This window comes from Ostrea edulis, chromosome 7, assembly GCF_947568905.1.
Source record: "Ostrea edulis chromosome 7, xbOstEdul1.1, whole genome shotgun sequence".
Lineage (NCBI taxonomy): Eukaryota > Metazoa > Mollusca > Bivalvia > Ostreida > Ostreidae > Ostrea > Ostrea edulis.
The window spans coordinates 88082741-88102509 of NC_079170.1; the positions used below are offsets into that span (position 1 = coordinate 88082741).

General features: G+C 35.5%; 1 protein-coding gene across 1 annotated transcript; it reads left to right on the forward strand.

The window, feature by feature from the left end:
* Positions 1–4462: 4462 nt before the first annotated feature.
* On the forward strand, positions 4463–18374 carry LOC125654310 (sodium-dependent proline transporter-like). Its single transcript, XM_048884214.2, has 16 exons — positions 4463–4670; positions 6045–6194; positions 6452–6761; positions 8154–8297; positions 8581–8740; positions 9613–9745; positions 9932–10066; positions 11931–12034; positions 12775–12899; positions 14185–14297; positions 14894–15022; positions 15238–15337; positions 15455–15555; positions 15922–16095; positions 16374–16529; positions 17378–18374. Exons 1-16 carry the CDS (start codon positions 4650–4652, stop codon positions 17489–17491), a joined length of 2169 nt encoding a protein of 722 aa, XP_048740171.1. The 5' UTR covers positions 4463–4649; the 3' UTR covers positions 17492–18374.
* The last annotated feature ends 1395 nt before the right edge of the window (positions 18375–19769 follow it).

The window sequence follows — 19769 nt, forward strand, 5'->3', positions numbered from 1 at the left end:
GTTGTCGAGGTACACGGGAGGTACACCGCTCACAATTCTTTGTTGTGTAAACAATTTAAGGCCCTTGCCATGTTTTTGTTTACATAGGCTGAATATACAAGTAAAAGTTTCCTTTAAAGCAAATTTTTCCAATCTACAATTTAATTCCGAACACAATAAAATAATTTCTAGAGTTTGGCACATTTCATTTCGTTTTAAACATGCTATTTTATATGTAAACAAAAACATGGCCCAAGCCTTGTTTACATAACTACGAATTGTGAACGCTGTAACTCACTTACATCTCAACAACTGATATTCATATTGTGGTTGCCCATTAGAAATACTTTAGTTAAGCATTGCAAACAATAAAAATGGAAAAATAAAATTTGAAACTTTTCAGCTCAAATCGTGTTCATGCCCCTTTAACATGCAGAATAATGAGAGCGTGTAACATAATTACGTTAACTTAAGAGAAAATGCAACACACGTACGGATTACTTCGTTTAAGTGATCAGGACATATGGCTAATGGCAGGTGTAATCGGTCGACAGGAGGTGCTTACTCCTCCTTGACATTTGATCCCACCTCAGTTATGTCCAGGGGTCCGTGTTTGCCCAACTCTTAATTTTTGTAGGAGTTACGAGACTGATCACTGTTCGTTATCTTCACTTTTCATGTACGCAATTTATATGGAGCGCCAAATTAACATAAACTAAAATAATCTAAAATATTTTTAATCATTTGGAGATACCATCAATTCATTTGATGCACGCAACAATTCAATTAAAGATCTCTTCAAATGAATAATCTGATATTTTCAAATTTAAATTATTACGCGCATTAATTGAATTTCGATATACCGAGCTCCAAATTAAATTTTGCTAGCAACAATTCCACTATATTGATGTGCTCATCAATTCAGTTGATGAGAGCAATACAAGATTTGATGTGTGCACCAATGCAATTGTTGCGCACAATGATTGATATGATGCACGCATTGATTGAATTTATGCGCGCATCAAAGCAATTATTGCTCTCATCAATTGAATTGATACGAGCATTAAATAAATAAGTTGCATGTACATTCATATCTATCTTGTATAGTGACATATCGACATCAAAATCAAAATAAAAATTCATCTCGCTGGTAATGTCACACATTTCCGTTTAAAGATAAATTCTTCGTATTCAAATTTTGTGTCTTGCATATCATCATGCTTAACACACGCGTTAGCAGCAGACTTGCAACACAACTTTCCCCATCGTCGACTCCCCATATCTGTGCAGCAATATTCATCATCACTTATATATGGCGTTTATATTTCACAACTGATTCGATAATCGAGAGGATGTTCTGGGTATGATTAATATTTTTAATCAAGGTAGGCAAATATGTTGATATTACAAGGATTTCAACAAATTCTACGGTTGTCATAACGATTTTGCTTGCTTGCATCATTAGGTCGATGCTATCTAAAGTGTTTCATACCATTCTTTGCATTTTGATTTTGATTGTGGATTACAAGTTGTATTTTTCAAATTCGTATACCTTTTTACGGAGTTTTTGAATGAGAACAAGTCTATCTCCCCTCGACGACAACTTTCCTCAACTGTGCCTCCATTGCTCGGGGTCAATAAACTTGTTATTGTCCTCATAGTTGGTACAGTGTATATATACAAATCATTATATGTTTATCGAATAAGTCGACTATTTCCGCTGATGAATACCCCAAAGAAAATTTTCTCTGGGGTGAACAGACTTAACTTTATATATCAGGCACGTGATTTCTGGCGCGCTAGAGTGATAGATGATTTCGAAAGTGATTTATTTCACTGCGGATACAGCTGCGTGTGGAATGAAATTCGACATCGCAAAACATCACAGAAAAGAAGCCTGTCCTGTTCTCCATTTTGCGTTCTTTGATAGTATTATGAGATGGATCACTGTTCAACATATTAAACTATATGTATAAGGCCCGTTTTTCTATAGATCTAGCATTTTGTAGAAAATACGTTTTCACAATACTTTCCAATATTACAATACTGTTTTCAATCTTTGCTACTTGGGCTTCACCAATCCTAGACTTTCATTGTTTATGTACCAAAGATTGTTTATATTTCATAAAGGTGCCTAATGACACAACAGGCGCGGATCTAGAGGGGGGAGGTCGGGGGGGGGGGGGTCCGGACCCCCCCCCCCCCTGGAATTTACAAAGATAAAAAAAATTACAATATAACGATTTATAAGAAAAGTTAGTTGACTGTTATTATAAAAGGTTCGACCCCCCCCCCACCCTAGAAAAAAAATCTGGATCCGCACCTGCACAATATCCTGTTAAAGATGCTAAAAACCCATGGTTTGTTGGTATTCAGAGCATTTCAGATTCCAGGTACATGTTTGGAGTGACCAATTGTCAGCTTATGTACATGTAGCCATGGCAAAGACTGAATGATCAGTTGAACAACCCGACAAAGTTTTGTAGAGAAACATACGTAAATATGTCAATCTAATTAGAATCAGATCTTCTCTAACGCTGGAGAAGGATCTGACGGCATTGCATTTGATGTCATATTACTGACCCCAGTCTCGTATTCGGATTGGAAGTTTACAAAAAATGGCGTCGATCCACGAAAAGTTAAAATCCATTCCAAATATCAGCGATAAAGGAAGAAGAAAAAAAGGAATATCTTAGATATTCATACTTAGATAATTTATTGAAAATAGATATTAACGGCAAACTAACAACTCATCTTTATGATAAACGGGGTGATTTCAGCTTCTCCATCGTAAACTTTCCATATTTATGTAGCAATATTCCATTATCACCTGCATATGGTGTTTATATCTCTCAACTGATTCGATACGCAAGAGCTTGTTCTGCGTATGATCAGGTTTCAAATCGAGGCAGGCTACTGACAAACAAGTTGATGGTGCAGAGTTTTAAACAGTCTCGTTTAAAGTCGGCATTTCGCAAATTCTGTGGTCGTTATGACAATCTAGTTTGGCAATACAACCTATCATTGGTTCAAATGCTGTCTGACTTGTTTCATACCGATTATTAAGCCGTTTTTGGCACACTGATTTCAACTACGGATAGCTACGTTTACCTGATCAAGATATTGGGCTCACGGCGGATGTGACTGTTCGACAGGGGATGCTTATTCCTCCTAGGTACCTGATCCCAACTCTGATATGTCATGGGGATCGTGTTTACCTAACTCTCTGTTTTGTATTGTTGATAGGAGTTTTGAGATTGATTAGTTCGTTATCTTCATCTTTCCTATTATACATCCATTATCGTTGAAATATATTTTCTGTAACGTTATAACATCGCTCATGGCCGCCGCCATCTTTTTCGATTTTTCTCCTGTGCTTCTCGGTAATTATTGACATGCCTATGATAAATAACAAGTATGTTCCGATATAACAGCAAAACGTTCATGTTAGCGAAAGTCATCATTTGATTGGTCAAGTGTGAATGGTGAAATATCATGACTTTAAACGCAATGCTGTCAGACCCTTCTCCATTGTAACGGTTAGAGAAGACCTGATTTTAATTAGATTGGTAGATATGTGTAAAAGAGAAATACGGATGCTATGTTTCCGTTTGAAATTTAGACGACAGTCACGTGACGAATTTTATCCAATGACAGAGCGTCATATAGTCAGAAGCAAAACCTACAAGTGTAAGTACCAATGTATATGGTAGGTGCATAAACTGAATTGCTCTGAACCCCCACGACACAATCAACGTTACGTCGTGGACATTAATTGGTTAATCTTTTGTCATCTTCTCTCAAATGCATCAAGCTGTGATGATAAGCAAGTAGATGAAAAGCTTAGATAGGGTGTTCAATCAATATTAACTAAATATCAATATAAAGTACATCTTCAAGTACTATAGAGAAAAGAATTCCAAACAAGTTCAATCAATATTAACAAAATATCAATATAAAGTACATCTTCAAATACTATAGAGAAAAGAATTACAAACAAGTTCAGCGCTAGGATTTCTGTTATTTCATCTCAGAGTAGGAATTCGTAAATAAAATATTGATTATGGCCTTTATTAAATGTTTTGCAAATTTAAAGCAGATGAAAAAAATGCATCCATATCTAATCTATCTATCTCTGAATGTATTGATTTTTTTGTTCATTTATTGAAATCTATGTATGCCACATTGATGTACAAATACGTAACATACAATTTATGGTAATGCATGTAGTATTCAAGTGGCGAGAGAGAGAGAGAGAGAGAGAGAGAGAGAGAGAGAGAGAGAGAGAGAGAGCATAATGTCATGCAAGTGCATTAGTATGATCAAAATAATCATAATGTATGGATAATGCAATAAATATCAATCAATTTGAATTTTCATTCAGCGTTTGGAAATGCATTTGGTATCGATATTATATGTCAAATAAAAAGTCATCAACCAGCGTCATCCGCTATTAATAACACATAGCTTAATCACCGCGTCTGTTTATTTCGTCACGTTTGAATGACTACAGGTATTCCTAGGTACACTCAGGTTGTACACTTACAAAAATGCCGGAAGTGCTCTATCCCGGTCGAATGAAGGTGTGAAATTTACAACCAGGTACAGGCAGAATCACGTGTAGAAGAAGGATGAATTGAAATAGGAAATTACCTGGGGGATTAATAGCAATGTCGGGATTACGGCGAAAGGTATGCGAACGCATGGTTGTTATATGTTCACGTGAATAAGCTTCCGTTTCTGATCAGCTGTTCGTGTCGCTAATCTGTGGTTTTTATAGTTCCTCGTTTGAAACAAGACTGAACAACACACATCAAATGAATACTTAGAATTATTGGAAAGGAAAACTTCACGATGTAAAAGAGTTATAGTAAAGTACATGTACATACAGTGTATATTCTGAACAATTATCATTCAGATAAAATTTGAACATCAGTCGTCGGCGGTGGTTGTTGTAGAGAAGTAGAAATCGTAAATTATAGAGGAAAATAGTAATTAGGGAAATGTCGAATTTTAGTACAATATTGTAGTAGGTACTATAATCTTTGAAGCCGCGAACAATCGGTCGATCGATGTCCCTGTTTTATGCAATGCGGGGACCGACAAAGTCAAAGGCGTTACGCTCTAATTAACACAATGACTGTACCCGTAATGAAAGAAATGAGATACCTTAATGTATGTTAACTTACGACATTTTTCAGAGCACACGAGACTGTTGCATATATCATGTGTGCATGTCATTCGTAATTTCATTGCAACTTAACTTCCTGGGAGTTTACAAAACTTGAGAGAGAGAGAGAGAGAGAGAGAGAGAGAGAGAGAGAGAGAGAGAGAGAGAGAGAGAGATCTCGGGTCAAATTGAAGAAGAAAAAAGCACAAAAATGACAAACGACATGAACAATGTTCAATAGCGAAATTTTCGGGATTTTTCAGGACGATAGAATATTTACATAGAAATAAATGTTGTAAAAAGAAAAATTAACTACAAAGAACCCAGGGTGTCTACATATTGGAAGTCGTCAGGTGTTTTAAACAGCTATAAAAATGTCTATTCTCAACGAGAATCAAGTCTTCAGGTTCAGGAAGAGCTAAAGAAGTAAACTAGACATTTATACGTAACCGGCGCTGTGATATACACATGTATATACATTGTAATCACGATCATGCATACGTAACTGGCGCTGTGCAATATATACATTGTAATCACGATCATGCATACGTAACCGGCGCTGTGCAATATATACTTTGTAAACACGATCAGGAAATGAATCTAGTACACGAATAGGCATTCTTTCTTTGTACAAAACAACACTACCAAACCCCATTTTGAAAAAATAAGAATTTGCATATATTGTAAATAGAAATGTAGAAGTAGGCATGTCTTTAGATTGATGTTTTCCTGGGGGGAGGGGGGGGGTTCCAAATTTCACTGACAGTAAAGAAAACCGGGATACATGTTCTGTCATGATATATGCATGGTCATGGAATTTAATATACAATGTTCAGTATTGTGTGTTTCCGTTCCCATATTCACACTGTAAAAATTATTAAATCTTCACTGACAGGAGAAATGGGAGTCCAGTATGTCCGACGTGACCTCCAACGGAAATGCGGGGGACACCGGAAGTCTGGGACCCCCCGACCTCCTGACCAACAACATCGACCCGGGAGTCTACAAGAAAGACAGCAAATACTCCTCCAATGGAAATTCAAAGGCGAGTAAGAGTTCCTAAACGAATCATACCAGACTATTTCTTATATGAAATATGAATTATCATTAACCTCCTTAAATAGAAGACATCGGGGCTGTGCTTTACAGCAATAACAGACCCCGAGGCTCTTCTTTGTGTGTGTTATAAAATAAATGCAAAAAACTGAAGCGGTGCGATTAAATTTTCGATTGTAAGAAAAAAAAATAAAAAAAAAAATTAAAATATCTGTACAATATACCATCGTCACAATACATCTGTAGGTTACCATAGCAACCGAAGAAACGGATGACAGCAGAAAACAGATTTTTGGAAAAGATGAAAACGAGGAACGTGGTAACTGGACGGGAAGGTTTGACTTTCTGCTGTCCATGTTAGGGTACGCTGTGGGCCTTGGCAATGTGTGGCGGTTTCCGTATCTATGTTATCGCAATGGCGGCGGGGCTTTCTTAATCCCCTTTGTCCTGATGATGGTACTTGTGGGCGTACCTCTGTTTTTCATGGAAGCCTCGTTGGGGCAGTTCTGTAGCAGTGGACCCATGACCTGCTGGAAATTTGCGCCACTGTTCAAAGGTAGAGTCTAGATTTCGATAAATCCTTAATGGACATAATTATGCTTTACAGATCACCAGATGTATATATTATTCAGGCTATGGCGAACGATTATTGTATATTTACATTTCCAACTGTTTTCTCTGTGATAACCCGTTGAAGCTCCAGTGTGTTAGTTTTCCCATGTACTACATTAGCATATAAATTCCCCCATGCATTCAAATCGAACACTTGCCATGACGTCATTGAGCGAGTACTATGGAAATTAATATGAATTCAATGTAAGGTGAAGATAACGAACAGTGATCAATCTCATAACTCCTACAAGCAATACAAAATAGATAGTTGGGCAAACACGGACCCCTGGACACACCAGAGGTGGGATCAGGTGCCTAGGAGGAGTAAGCATCCCCTGTTGACCGTTCACACCCGCCGTGAGCCCCATATCCTGATCAGGTAAACGGAGTTATCCGCAGTCAAAATCAGTGTGCCAAGAACGGCTTAACAATCGGTATGAAACACGTCATACAGCATTTGACCCAATGCGAGGTTGTATTGATGAACTAGATCGTTATAACGACCATAGAATTTGCGAAATGCTGACTTCAATCGAGACTGTTGAAATCCCTGTACCATCAACTTGTTTGTCAGTAGCTTACCTCGATTTAAAAACTGACTATACCCAGAACAAGCTCTTGCATATCGAATCAGTTGAGTATAATGTGTGTAATTCAATTTTCTATTAGGTAGGTTTTTCGATATGTCGATTTTGTATTTTCATTTTTATTTCAAATTTGAATATAAGGAACCACTCTTTGATAAGGAATCACTGTCTAGTTTGTTATGTGAGGTGTGATTAACTATAATGGAAAACGTGATAATTTATGCATAATGACCTCGCCTTTATGCTAATTATCACGTCTTTCATTCCATCCCAACAAACTAGACCGATTCCTTAAATCAATTAATATATAAAGCAATCAACCAAACCAAATATAAAGCCATCAACCAAACCAAATATAAAGCAATCAACCAAACCAAATATAAAGCAATCAACCAAACCAAATATAAAGCAATCAACCAAACCAAATATAAAGCCATCAACCAAACCAAATATAAAGCAATCAACCAAACCAAATATAAAGCCATCAACCAAACCAAATATAAAGCAATCAACCAAACCAAATATAAAGCCATCAACCAAACCAAATATAAAACAATCAACCAAACCAAATATAAAGCCATCAACCAAACCAAATATAAAGCCATCAACCAAACCAAATATAAAGCAATCAACCAAACCAAATAAAAAGCAATCTAAAGCAATCAACCAAACCAAATGTCTATGCTTGATTAAAACACAGGTTCATCAAATTAATTGTGTACAAATGTAGTAAAGTGTATTCTTTGTAGGGATAGGGATATCTATGGTGGCGGTATCCGCTCTGACGTCACTATACTACAATATGATCCTTGCGTGGTCCTACTACTATTTCTTTGCGTCCTTTACGAGTGACCTCCCGTGGATTTCGTGCGACAATAGCTGGAATACCAAAGGTAAAAGACCGTTTCTGGTTTTAAATCTGTAGAGAGTGCTGTCTCCCACTTTCTCCTAGTAAATAGTTGCACTACTCTTTTTTTTATATTATTATTTGCAATTTTCCATTGAAATATACAATGTATATGCATATATTGCAGGTTTCAGTTTTTGATAATGATATTGATCTTCTTAAGATAATAATTAACAGGGAGTAATCGATGTAGGATTCTATATTGCAAAACTTTTGATCTTCTACTGCTAGTTTTGGTTTTTATAGTCACGTGACAACACCAATTTCAGACTGCAGTGCAAAGTTACCTTTGACAGACTGCACGACTGGAAAGAAGTATGCTAACGGGACGTGTTACGATGGCGACACGTTCATTGGACTCTGGGATGTTAAAAACTTCACCAAGGTTACCGGGCGAAAACGGAAGCTCGCATCTGAGGAATATTGGGAGTGAGACAGCAAATATCTACTCTCTCTAGTTGTAAATTCACTTCTGGTGATTTTCACTTTCTTGTTTAAATTATATGGAATTATTTGAATCCACTTTCACAGTTTATTCTATAGAAGCGGTATGGCTACGTTATATGCACTGTACGTTTGATTTTTACGGGTTTGGTATATACTGAAAACAGAAAAAGTTAACTTAAGCGAGAATAAGACTATTCAATCGATTAATCTTCTCTGAGAGTCGGTGCTCGCTGATTTAATGACATCGGTATCGGTTCCCTGTAAAGTGATTCTACAGACGAGAATTAGACGTACAATTTGTGTAGCAAACACTGACAACAAATCCATTACAAAGTGTAAATTGACCATCCCAACGCTGCAGAAATATATTGAAATATAGTATATAGAGACCTGCAGGTTGCGCTAATTCAAAACGGGGTGTCATTACGACAGCGAAAAGGCCATCTAGGACTATGTCGCACACCGTTATGATGTAAACATACTGCCTAATGGCCAAATGTGAGAAAGTAGGGTCCCAGATAAGTTGCGAATAACGACAAGTTGACATACTTCAGATTAATTACATTTCAGATCATCCAGATTGACACGGAATGAATTCAAAATGCCATGAGAATTTTTGAAAATGGTTTTGTATGAAATATATATGAAGAATTTGCTGTTAAATATTATGTTACAATATGGTCCAGATTGCCTCTTTGATAGTTGCTTCTCGAACAGAGGCAGCCACGAACAGCGTTACACAGGTTAAGAACCAACTCTCTGGAATTTGAACCAAAACGGCTTTGCCTTGCACTCACTGACTTCATGTTTGCGGTTAATGAATATTTCAAGATGGCACCTACTTTTATTTTTAGAAATGTCGCGCTAGATCAGAGTTCCGGGATTGAGGAGTTCGGACAACCAAAATGGGATTTGGTTTTGTGCCTTATGTTTGCGTGGATTATCTGCTTCCTGTGCCTGATCAAAGGAATTAAATCCACTGGAAAGGTAACAATTCACATTGGCGGAAGTGACGTCTTGAAAGATTAGAAAACTATTCACAGAACAATTTCTAGTTGAAGATGTTTTGTTTATCTACCCATATTAATAGATACAGCAACTGAAGCAGTGGAATAAGTAAAAGAAAATCTAACTTTGTTTTTGCTTGAGGTAGAAATGTGCTTTGTATTACAGGTTGTATATTTCACCGCTATTTTTCCGTATGTTGTCCTGTTGATTTTGTTCTTCAATGGCGTGTTCCTCAGTAACGCAGGGGAGGGAATTTATTACTACATAGTACCAGACTTTTCCAGGCTTCTGGATCCCAGGGTAAGTCTAGAAGAAGGAGCTAGTTCTATACATATAAATCTGGAGAAGGGATTTATTTCTATACACAGGGTAAGTCTAGAAAAGGGATTTATTACTATAAACAGGGTAAATCAAGAGAAGGGATTTATTACTGTACACAGGGTAAATCTAGAGAAGTGATTTATTACTGTACACAGGGTAAATCAAGAGAAGGGATTTATTACTGTACACAGGATAAACCTAGAGAAGTGATTTATTACTGTACACAGGGTAAATCTAGAGAAGTGGTTTATAATTGTACAGAGGGTAAATCTAGAGAAGTGATTTATTATACACAGGGTAAGTCTAGAGAAGTGATTTATTATACACAGGGTAAATCTAGAGAATGGAATTATTACTATACACATAGTAAATCAAGAGAAGGGATTTATAACTAAACACAGGGTAAATCTAGAGAAGGGATTTATAACTAAACATAGGGTGAGTCTAGAGAAGGGATTTATAACTAAACACAGGGTAAATCTAGAGAAGGGCTTTATGACTAAACACAGGGTAAGTCTAGAGAAGGGATTTATAACTAAACACAGGGTAAATCTAGAGAAGAGATTTATAACTATACACAGGGTAAATCTAGAGAAGGGATTTATAACTAAACACAGGGTAAGTCTAGAGACGGGATTTATAACTAAACATAGGGTAAATCTAGAGAAGGGATTTATAACTAAACATAGGGTAAATCTAGAGAAGGGATTTATAACTAAACACAGGGTAAGTCTAGAGAAGGGATTTATAACTAAACACAGGGTAAGTCTAGAGACGGGATTTATAACTAAACACAGGGTAAATCTAGAGAAGGGATTTATAACTAAACATAGGGTAAATCTAGAGAAGGGATTTATAACTATACACAGGGTAAGTCTAGAGAAGGGATTTATAACTATACACAGGGTAAATCTAGAGAAGGGATTTATAACTAAACATAGGGTAAATCTAGAGAAGGGATTTATAACTAAACACAGGGTAAATCTAGAAAAGGGCTTTATGACTAAACACAGGGTAAGTCTAGAGAAGGGATTTATAACTAAACACAGGGTAAATCTAGAGAAGGGATTTATAACTATACACAGGGTAAATCTAGAAAAGGGATTTATAACTAAACACAGGGTAAATCTAGAGAAGGGATTTATAACTAAACACAGGGTAAATCTAGAGAAGAGATTTATAACTATACACAGGGTAAATCTAGAGAAGGGATTTATAACTAAACACAGGGTAAATCTAGAAAAGGGATTTATAATTAAACACAGGGTAAATCTAGAAAAGGGATTTATAATTAAACACAGGGTAAATCTAGAAAAGGGATTTATAATTAAACACAGGGTAAATCTAGAGAAGGGATTTCTAACTATACACAGGGTAAATCTAGAAAAGGGATTTATAATTAAACACAGGGTGAGTCTAGAGAAGGGATTTTTACTATTCTCCAATTGGCAGTGTTTGGGACACACTGTTCTGAGTCTCGAATAACAAGTACCAGTCTGTGTCATAATAATTGTATAACACTACCAAATCACCAAAATTGTTGCAATATCTCTCAGTAGGTTCATTAGTGATATTAAAATGTATTCTGTGTACTTGCAATATTCAATATACATGTACATGAACTTTTGAAACACTTAAAAAAGGTGTTTAGAAGATGTTTCTATCAACATGCAAGGAGATCAATTTTTTGTTGATATATTTGTCGTAGTAATTTAAAGGAAACATCCATACGAACTGAAAATATTGACCAAATCCTAATTATATACATGTAACTGTAAACAAATGCATCATTTCAAGATAAAGCTTATAAATGTATTGTAATAGACCAAATATTTTCTGACAGGTTTGGAAAGATGCAGCCGTCCAGATATTTTTCTCCATGTCCATTGCAGGGGGAGGACTGGTCACGCTATCCAGTTATAACCGTTTCCATAACAACATCCTGAAGTAAGTAATTCATGATCAGTACGTCTGCTTTGTTAACAGCTCAGCATATTTCAGGTTTTGTGATGGAATAAGTGTACATACGGTTTGATATTGCTGTTACAATGTAATACAAATGACATACCAGTGAATCACATGCCCATAACAAAAATTGTATATCTGAATTTATTTACTTATCAATAAAAAATAAAGGACTTCTGAATAACGAAATGATTTCCTGATATAGTGAAACGTTTATTGATTGTCCTTGAGGTTCGCTATATCTAGGTTTTACTGTATAGATAACATAAGATAGGTTTATATAACAGATTCCCTTATTACATGTATCAGTGCTGTGTAGACATGTTCAATGGTTTGCCTATTCGCGGGATTTTTAACCCGAGTTTTACTGTTTATTGCGGAGACTCTTTTATTGTCAGTGTTGGAGACACGCTGACATGCATAATGCAAGACGTGCTGACATGCATAATTCAAGACGCGCTGACATGCACGTTTAATGACGCGCTGACATGTATATTTCATGACATTGTATTCCAAGACTTACTGTATGTTAGAGAGATTATTGTCAGTGTTGTAGACGCGCTGACATGTATATTTTATGACGTGCTGATGTGTACATGTATAATATATATTATATAACACGCTGACGTGTATATATTATGACGCGGTAAAGTGTATATTTTATGACACGCTGACGTGTATATAGTATGATTTTGTAATCCGAGTTCTACTGTACATTTCAGAGATTCTCTTATTGTCAGTGTTGGAGACACGCTGACGTGTATATTCGCGGGATTTGTAATCTTCGCTTACCTCGGTCACATGGCGGGTGAACTCAACGTGGAAGTCAAAGATGTGGCTCAAGACGGTACTTTTATTTATTTACTTTACATCAATCAGATACATGCAATCATATCCATGAATCATATGATTTTAAACGTGCGATATGTAAAAGCACATGGCATGGTCTGGAGAACTAAAAAAATTACCTGTTGTAAAAATATGTTTTTACCATTTTGGTCGAGTTGGTCTTTTAACATATTTAGCGAGAAACAAACAGAAACTATACGTATCTCAGATGCAGAACATGGTGTAGACGAAAACCCTCAAAGAACAGAAAGAAACCCGATATTTTCATCAGATTTGCACTTTTGTGTCACTCATTTAATAAAGAAAACGAACATAGATATTGTGAGTTGTGCAACTATCTACAATAAAATTGCCAATTACGCCGATTTTTAGATGGAGAAAATTGGGAATACTCCTATTAACATTTGCATTCTTCGCCACCCTTTTCAAGAAGAACATGATTGGTACTATAATCTATGTAATATGATACAATTCTCTAAATCATGTAATAAAAAAGCGAAGATAACCAACAGTTATTGATCTCATAATTCCTATATGAATTCCCATAATATACATCGAACAGTAATATATTTTATATGTCTCAAATTATGTAATCTTTATTAAAAAAATCTCTCAGTACTGTATTGTTTATAATAACGTTTTGATGCTGTTATTCATATTCATGTAAATTCTAGATACTTTAAATATGCCTCAATATTGTAAATATTATAATACTGTAAAAACATGTCGATACTGTAAAAATGTGTCGATACTGTAAATATGTGTCAGTAGTGTAACTGTGTGTCTATACTGTAAATATGTGTCGATACTAGCTGTAAATATATGTCGATACTGTAAATGTGTGTTGATACTGTAAATATGTGTTGATACTGTAAATGTTTGTTGATACTGTAAATGTTTGTTGATACTGTAAATGTGTGTCGATACTGTAAATATATGTCGATACTGTAAATGTGTGTTGATACTGTAAATGTGTGTCGGTACTGTAAATGTGTGTCGATACTGTAAATATGTGTCGATACTGTAAATGTGTGTTGATACTGTAAATGTGTGTCAGTACTGTAACTATGTGTCTATACTGTAAGCATGTGTCGATACTGTAAATGTGTGTCGATACTGTAAATATGTGTCAATACTGTAAATGTGTGTCGATACTGTCAATACTGTAAATGTGTGTCAGTACTGTAAATGTGTGTTGATACTGTAAATATGTGTCGATACTGTAAATATGTCTTACTGCTGTGATACATGTATCTGTACTGCTGAGTGTGTCCTTCCTGCAGGTGCCGGACTGGCCTTTGTGGTGTACCCCTCAGCAGTGGCCAGTCTGCCGTCCTCGCCCTTCTGGTCAGCTCTCTTCTTTTTCATGCTCATTACATTAGGACTCGACAGTCAGGTAGTGTAATCTTTCTTTTTCAAGAGAATTTTTCGCTGTGCATAAATATTAACGATTTAATTTTTTAAAAATCTGTTCAAGCATCTTGTAACTTGTAGCATGCTACATATAAGTTTTATCTATCAAATAACAGGTAGTGTGTCATTTCAATTTTAAAAATGTTAAGAGAAACTCGGTGACTTATTGTATGTTATAATTATGTCATATAGAAAAACTATATATAGTAGACTCGTATTATAAACGTTTGAAGAATTTTATAATGTTGTTGGAAATGTATATAAAAGTGTGCGGAATCTTATTCAATTTGCCTCTCGTATCATTTGAAAAACCGTCTAAGCCATGATTTAGAAAATATTATAGATCTTAAATCATTTTGTTACGCTTTTATTTTCGCGTATTTTTCACTAGATAACAAACTAATAAAAGTTTCAATCTTAAGATATTTGATGTTAAGAAATGAATTTGACATTTTTTTTAGTACGATAACAAAATCCCTTACGCTTAGATAGACAATTAACAGTGATCTCACGAAAATAGTGTAACATTTTGCGAATATCTCCTGTATAATTTATCTGCTTACGGATTCTTTTCTATAGTTCGCCATGTTGGAGACGGTGCTGACAGGAGTCATGGACCAGTACCCGGTCCTGAGGCCCCGGAAAACTTTAGTCATCCTCCTCATCTGTATCGTCTTCTTCATCATTGGTCTGCCCCTCTGTTCTCCGGTAAAACACTCGTTTCTCTCTCTTATTCAACTTTACTGTGCTGCAACAAAATCAGAGATATTTTTCATCAATGCAAATACATTTTTCTTCAAATTTTACAAGAAATGAGGATTGAACGATAGACTCGACAGTCCTTCCACTGGATATTCCCTTGAACCGTAAATGTGAAATAAAAATGAATAAATGTTATTATTAAATTATGTTAACCTTGATAGGGAGGCGTGTACCTGCTTCAGATACTGGATAATTACGTGGGAGGATGGACCCTTTTAATTATAGGGTTTGCTGAGTGTATATGCATTACTTATGTATATGGTATGTATAAATGTCAAGGTTTTTTCTCACCCTAAAATATCACAAAATAGAGTTTTCAAGTACTATTTTGTATATATACTTTTAAAAATATTATTACGATGTTCATCTTTTTTATAGGAGTGAATAGATTTATAAAAGATTTGGAACTCATGATGGGGTTAAAGATGTTTGTCTGGTGGAAGATCTGCTGGATGGTTATAAGTCCCATAGCTTTAGTGGTGAGGAAGACTGCGTTATTTAGGTCACATATTTGATATGACGTTCATTTGATTGAAAACATGTATCCGTTTCTTTCTAAAAATTACAGTACTTATGTTTGGACCCACCCTGTTTTATATTGAAATGTACCCATTATATAATACAGTGTACAAGCTTTTAAATGACGTATCTTTATGAGGAATATTTTGCTATAAGAATATCTAAATAATTTTCAGTTTTCGTTTTGATTAATCGATAATCTCAAATATTGAATTAGATGAAAAATAAAGCACAGATACTGGTATATAAAGTTATAACAGCATTATGTTGTACACTGAACATTTGTTGCATATATATATGTTCATCGTTTCTGTTCTTTTTTCCAGTTAATATTTATCGCCACTTTTATTGACTATGAGGCCTCTACGTACGGGGACTACACGTTTCCGGCCTGGGCGGACGCCCTGGGCTGGATCATGGCGGTGGCCATCATACTAGCGATGCCCATCACCATGATCTACCAAATCAATAAGGAGGACGAGGTGCCGTCAGCCTGGCAAGTAAGAACCGTAGGATGATTCTCATCTGTTTTACCTGTTCTCTGATTGGCTAAAACAAAGTGTAGGTCGGCAAAAAATTCAAAGTTCAATGTGTGTATCTTACTACACTATGTAACAGGAAGGTTCTCTACCGAATTAAATCCGGAAGGAAATGGATGGGGAAATGTTGATACTAAAGTAGTAGATTTGTTAGGGTTTTTTTGCAAAAGGGAAGATTTTTTTGTCAACAATTTTTAATGTTTAAATATGATTGAGGTACACAATAAACTATATTTCAGAAATTAAAGTTACTATGCACACCGTCACGTGACTGGGGTCCCGCATTAGTCCGTCACAGAGAGCTAGTGACGTATGTGGATGGCTGGGTAGACGACCCGTGGGCGGAGAAAGGAGCCTACGTCAACTACGCCTACAAATCAGACAGCGAATTACGGGTAAGTTACACGTATTGTGGGAAAGTTAATCAGACAGCGAATTATGGGTAAGTTACATGCATTGTGGGAAAGTTAATCAGACAGCGAATTATGGGTAAGTTACATGTATTGTGAGGAAAGTTAATCAGATAGAGAATTATGGTTAATTTAACAAATATTGTTGGGGAAGTTAAGTCCACACAGCGAATTATGGATAAGTCACATGCATTGTAGGGAAAGTAAGTCAAGCCACATCTGAAATCAATGGAAGAAGAAAGGATTTGTTTCTTTAAGCGAGGGTTTTTGGCTGTGTTTTGATTTACGTTCCATTTGAGAATCTTCATCTAGAGACTTCATCAGCTGTAGGTGAAGTGACCCTTATAACCTATACATGGTTCTCAAGGCAGTATAGCAGGGAGAGTTCTTTATCACTTCAATGACTACTGTGACATGGGACCTCCATTTTTAATTCATATCCGAAAGATCGTTGGCTTTCACTTCTAATGCAGGGCTCTCGGGGAGGGGACATTGACTACTTATATTAAACGTCCCATACAGCTGGTGATGTCTCAAGATGAGAGAAAAATTCCCCAAGGGACGCAAAACAAACAACAAACAAAACATGGAATATATCACAGTTTGTCCTATCATAAATTGCATAAAAATAAGTATACCTTGGCCTAGTTTTTCATGAAATTAAGAAATAACGGAATGAACGAATTAATTCTAAACATGACATCATTAATATGTATGGCATATTATTCAAACCATACGGTCCAGGTTGTTTTTAGAATTATGTTTTAAACACGGTGATCATATCAGAAAATATAGGGAAATGTTGTTTACCCGGTGTGTAATTGTTTTAACAGACCGGAAGTCTAGGATCATTGGAAGCCAGTAGACTTTCTGCCAGGATGAAAAAGGCCTTCCCGTCATCAAACGGATCAACACGGACTGGAATCTCATTTGAATCCTATGTCTAACCAATCATGTCTTCGGACAATTGTCGGACTAAGTTGAATTTCATTGTAAGCATATCATGTCCTGTCAATAATAATTGGAAAAAAAATTAAGATGTTTATTATGTACAACACAGAATTATTCTATCAGGTAATTAGAAGATATAAGAATATACCGTCTCGTTATACAGAAATCAAGAAGTAACATAATCATTAGTATGTGACATTCTAAATATAAGGTAAATCATTATTTAGAGATCAGGTGGTAGTATTTTGCGATTTACAAAATTTGAATTTTGTCCTCATTTACTAAAACACAAAACAAGGGTGATTTCGAATGGAAAAGGAACGAAAATGGAGCAATATTTGTATTTACAAATAACAGGGCTTGCAATCGTTGCAATCATAATTAATTGCATGACCAAGTTCACATCATTCCTCCAATATAAATGTCTGGTCCTTGAAATATTGCATTGTGAAATTATCATCACTATCATTATAAAATAGTATTATTTTCTCTCTGCATAATTAATGTTTTTAAATGAAAATGTTCTAATATATACACAACTCAAATAAGTAAGGAGTATTGTATTGTAAAATAGGTCTTTCGATGGTTTTATTTTCTCTACATAATGAATGTTTTTACATAAAAATGCTCTGATAAATACAGGACTCAAAATATGCAACACACATGTCACAATTCCAGATGAAGATTTTGTTTTATTTTTTGTCCAAGGATTAGCTGCTTTTTACACATTTTTGTACAATTTTACACACGCTTTTAATTATTGTGCGTTTATACCAGAAATCTTTACCTGGAGTTTACATGAAAGCAATTAAATGTATATATATGTCAAATGTGATACATGTACTAGTATTCAACAGAGACAATAAAAGGTGAACTGTTTATTTTATTTCTTAATTCCTCTTTACTGATTTTGCCCCACTTGTTTTTTATTTCATTCCGTCACGTCCGAACCACGGGTTCTTGGGTTATAATATATGAATACACATCTAATGTTATACATATGTAAATACTAAATAATCAACAAGGTTGGAAGCTTAAAAATGGGGACGATTCAACTTGCTTATTTACAGGTTTAAGTTCTGCAAGAAATAAAACTTCCTGTATCTTTCCCCGTAAGGTGTATCTCTCAATATAACTAACTTACAGTCTAAAAGCCTTACATGTTGTTAATAAACGCCTTAATTTTTACTTTGACGGGTTTTCTCTGTCAACCGTCTCAACCTGCCCGGAACTAATCTTGAAATATATCACGCGAACCGAAAATGACGCTTTCCGGAAATTCGAGGTAATATGCGATGTACTATAGGGTATGTAATTAAGATATGCATACAAAATCTAGAACATGCCTCTCTCTATCTGCATTTTTAGGTATTCTACCCACTTACTTTGCCCTTATGCGGAGGACAGAAAATCCCTGTGAATTACCATTTACTTTCTTGTTGTTTTTTGCCAAGTCATATTTTTAATATACTGAATACCTAGGAAAATGCAGATGGAGAGAGAGAGAGAGAGAGAGAGGTATATTCTAGATTTTGTTTATTAGCAACATGCAAGGCTTTTAGACTGAGTTAGTGAGGGAGACACGCCTTACAGGAAAAGATGGAGGAATTTTTGTTTCTTGCAGAACTTCGGCCGGCCTGTAAACAAGCGAGTTGAATCTCCGTCATTTTTAAGCTGATTATTTACATGTGTCTAAGGTTAGATGTGTATTCATATAACAAGACCCAATCACCTGTGCTCAAAACCACTTCCGGTATCTTGTCAACTATAATTTTACTTTTATCTTGTGATTATTGTTTGTTTCTGCTGTTTCTATAATGAATTTCAAGAAGTCAAACATGGCTTTCGAAACGATCTGCTCTCAATATTATCTAGCCCAGAAGCAAATCATTCTGATACATTTTTCGTCCCTGCTTCACTGAGGTGGGTATTTAGTTCCAGGACGTTCTCTTCATGCCGGATGTGTACGTTAGAGCTGTATAGGAAAAAAAATTCCGAATAGTTTTGAAACATAAGGAGTATTACTTAGTAGAGCACAAGTAATATCAGTTTGTAGAAGTGAGAAATTCGTTCCCAGATGATGACTATAAAATGACTGTGACTGTTTTAGTATTTATGTACAGCGTCCTTTGTACGACATTCTTTTACAGTTTATTTGTCATATTCAACAAAATATATAAATTCATAAATAAGGTAATATCGATATATAATTATCTAGTTTGCCCATATAACCTTTCATTGGGTCAAAAGCTGTTTGAAGTGTTTATACCGATT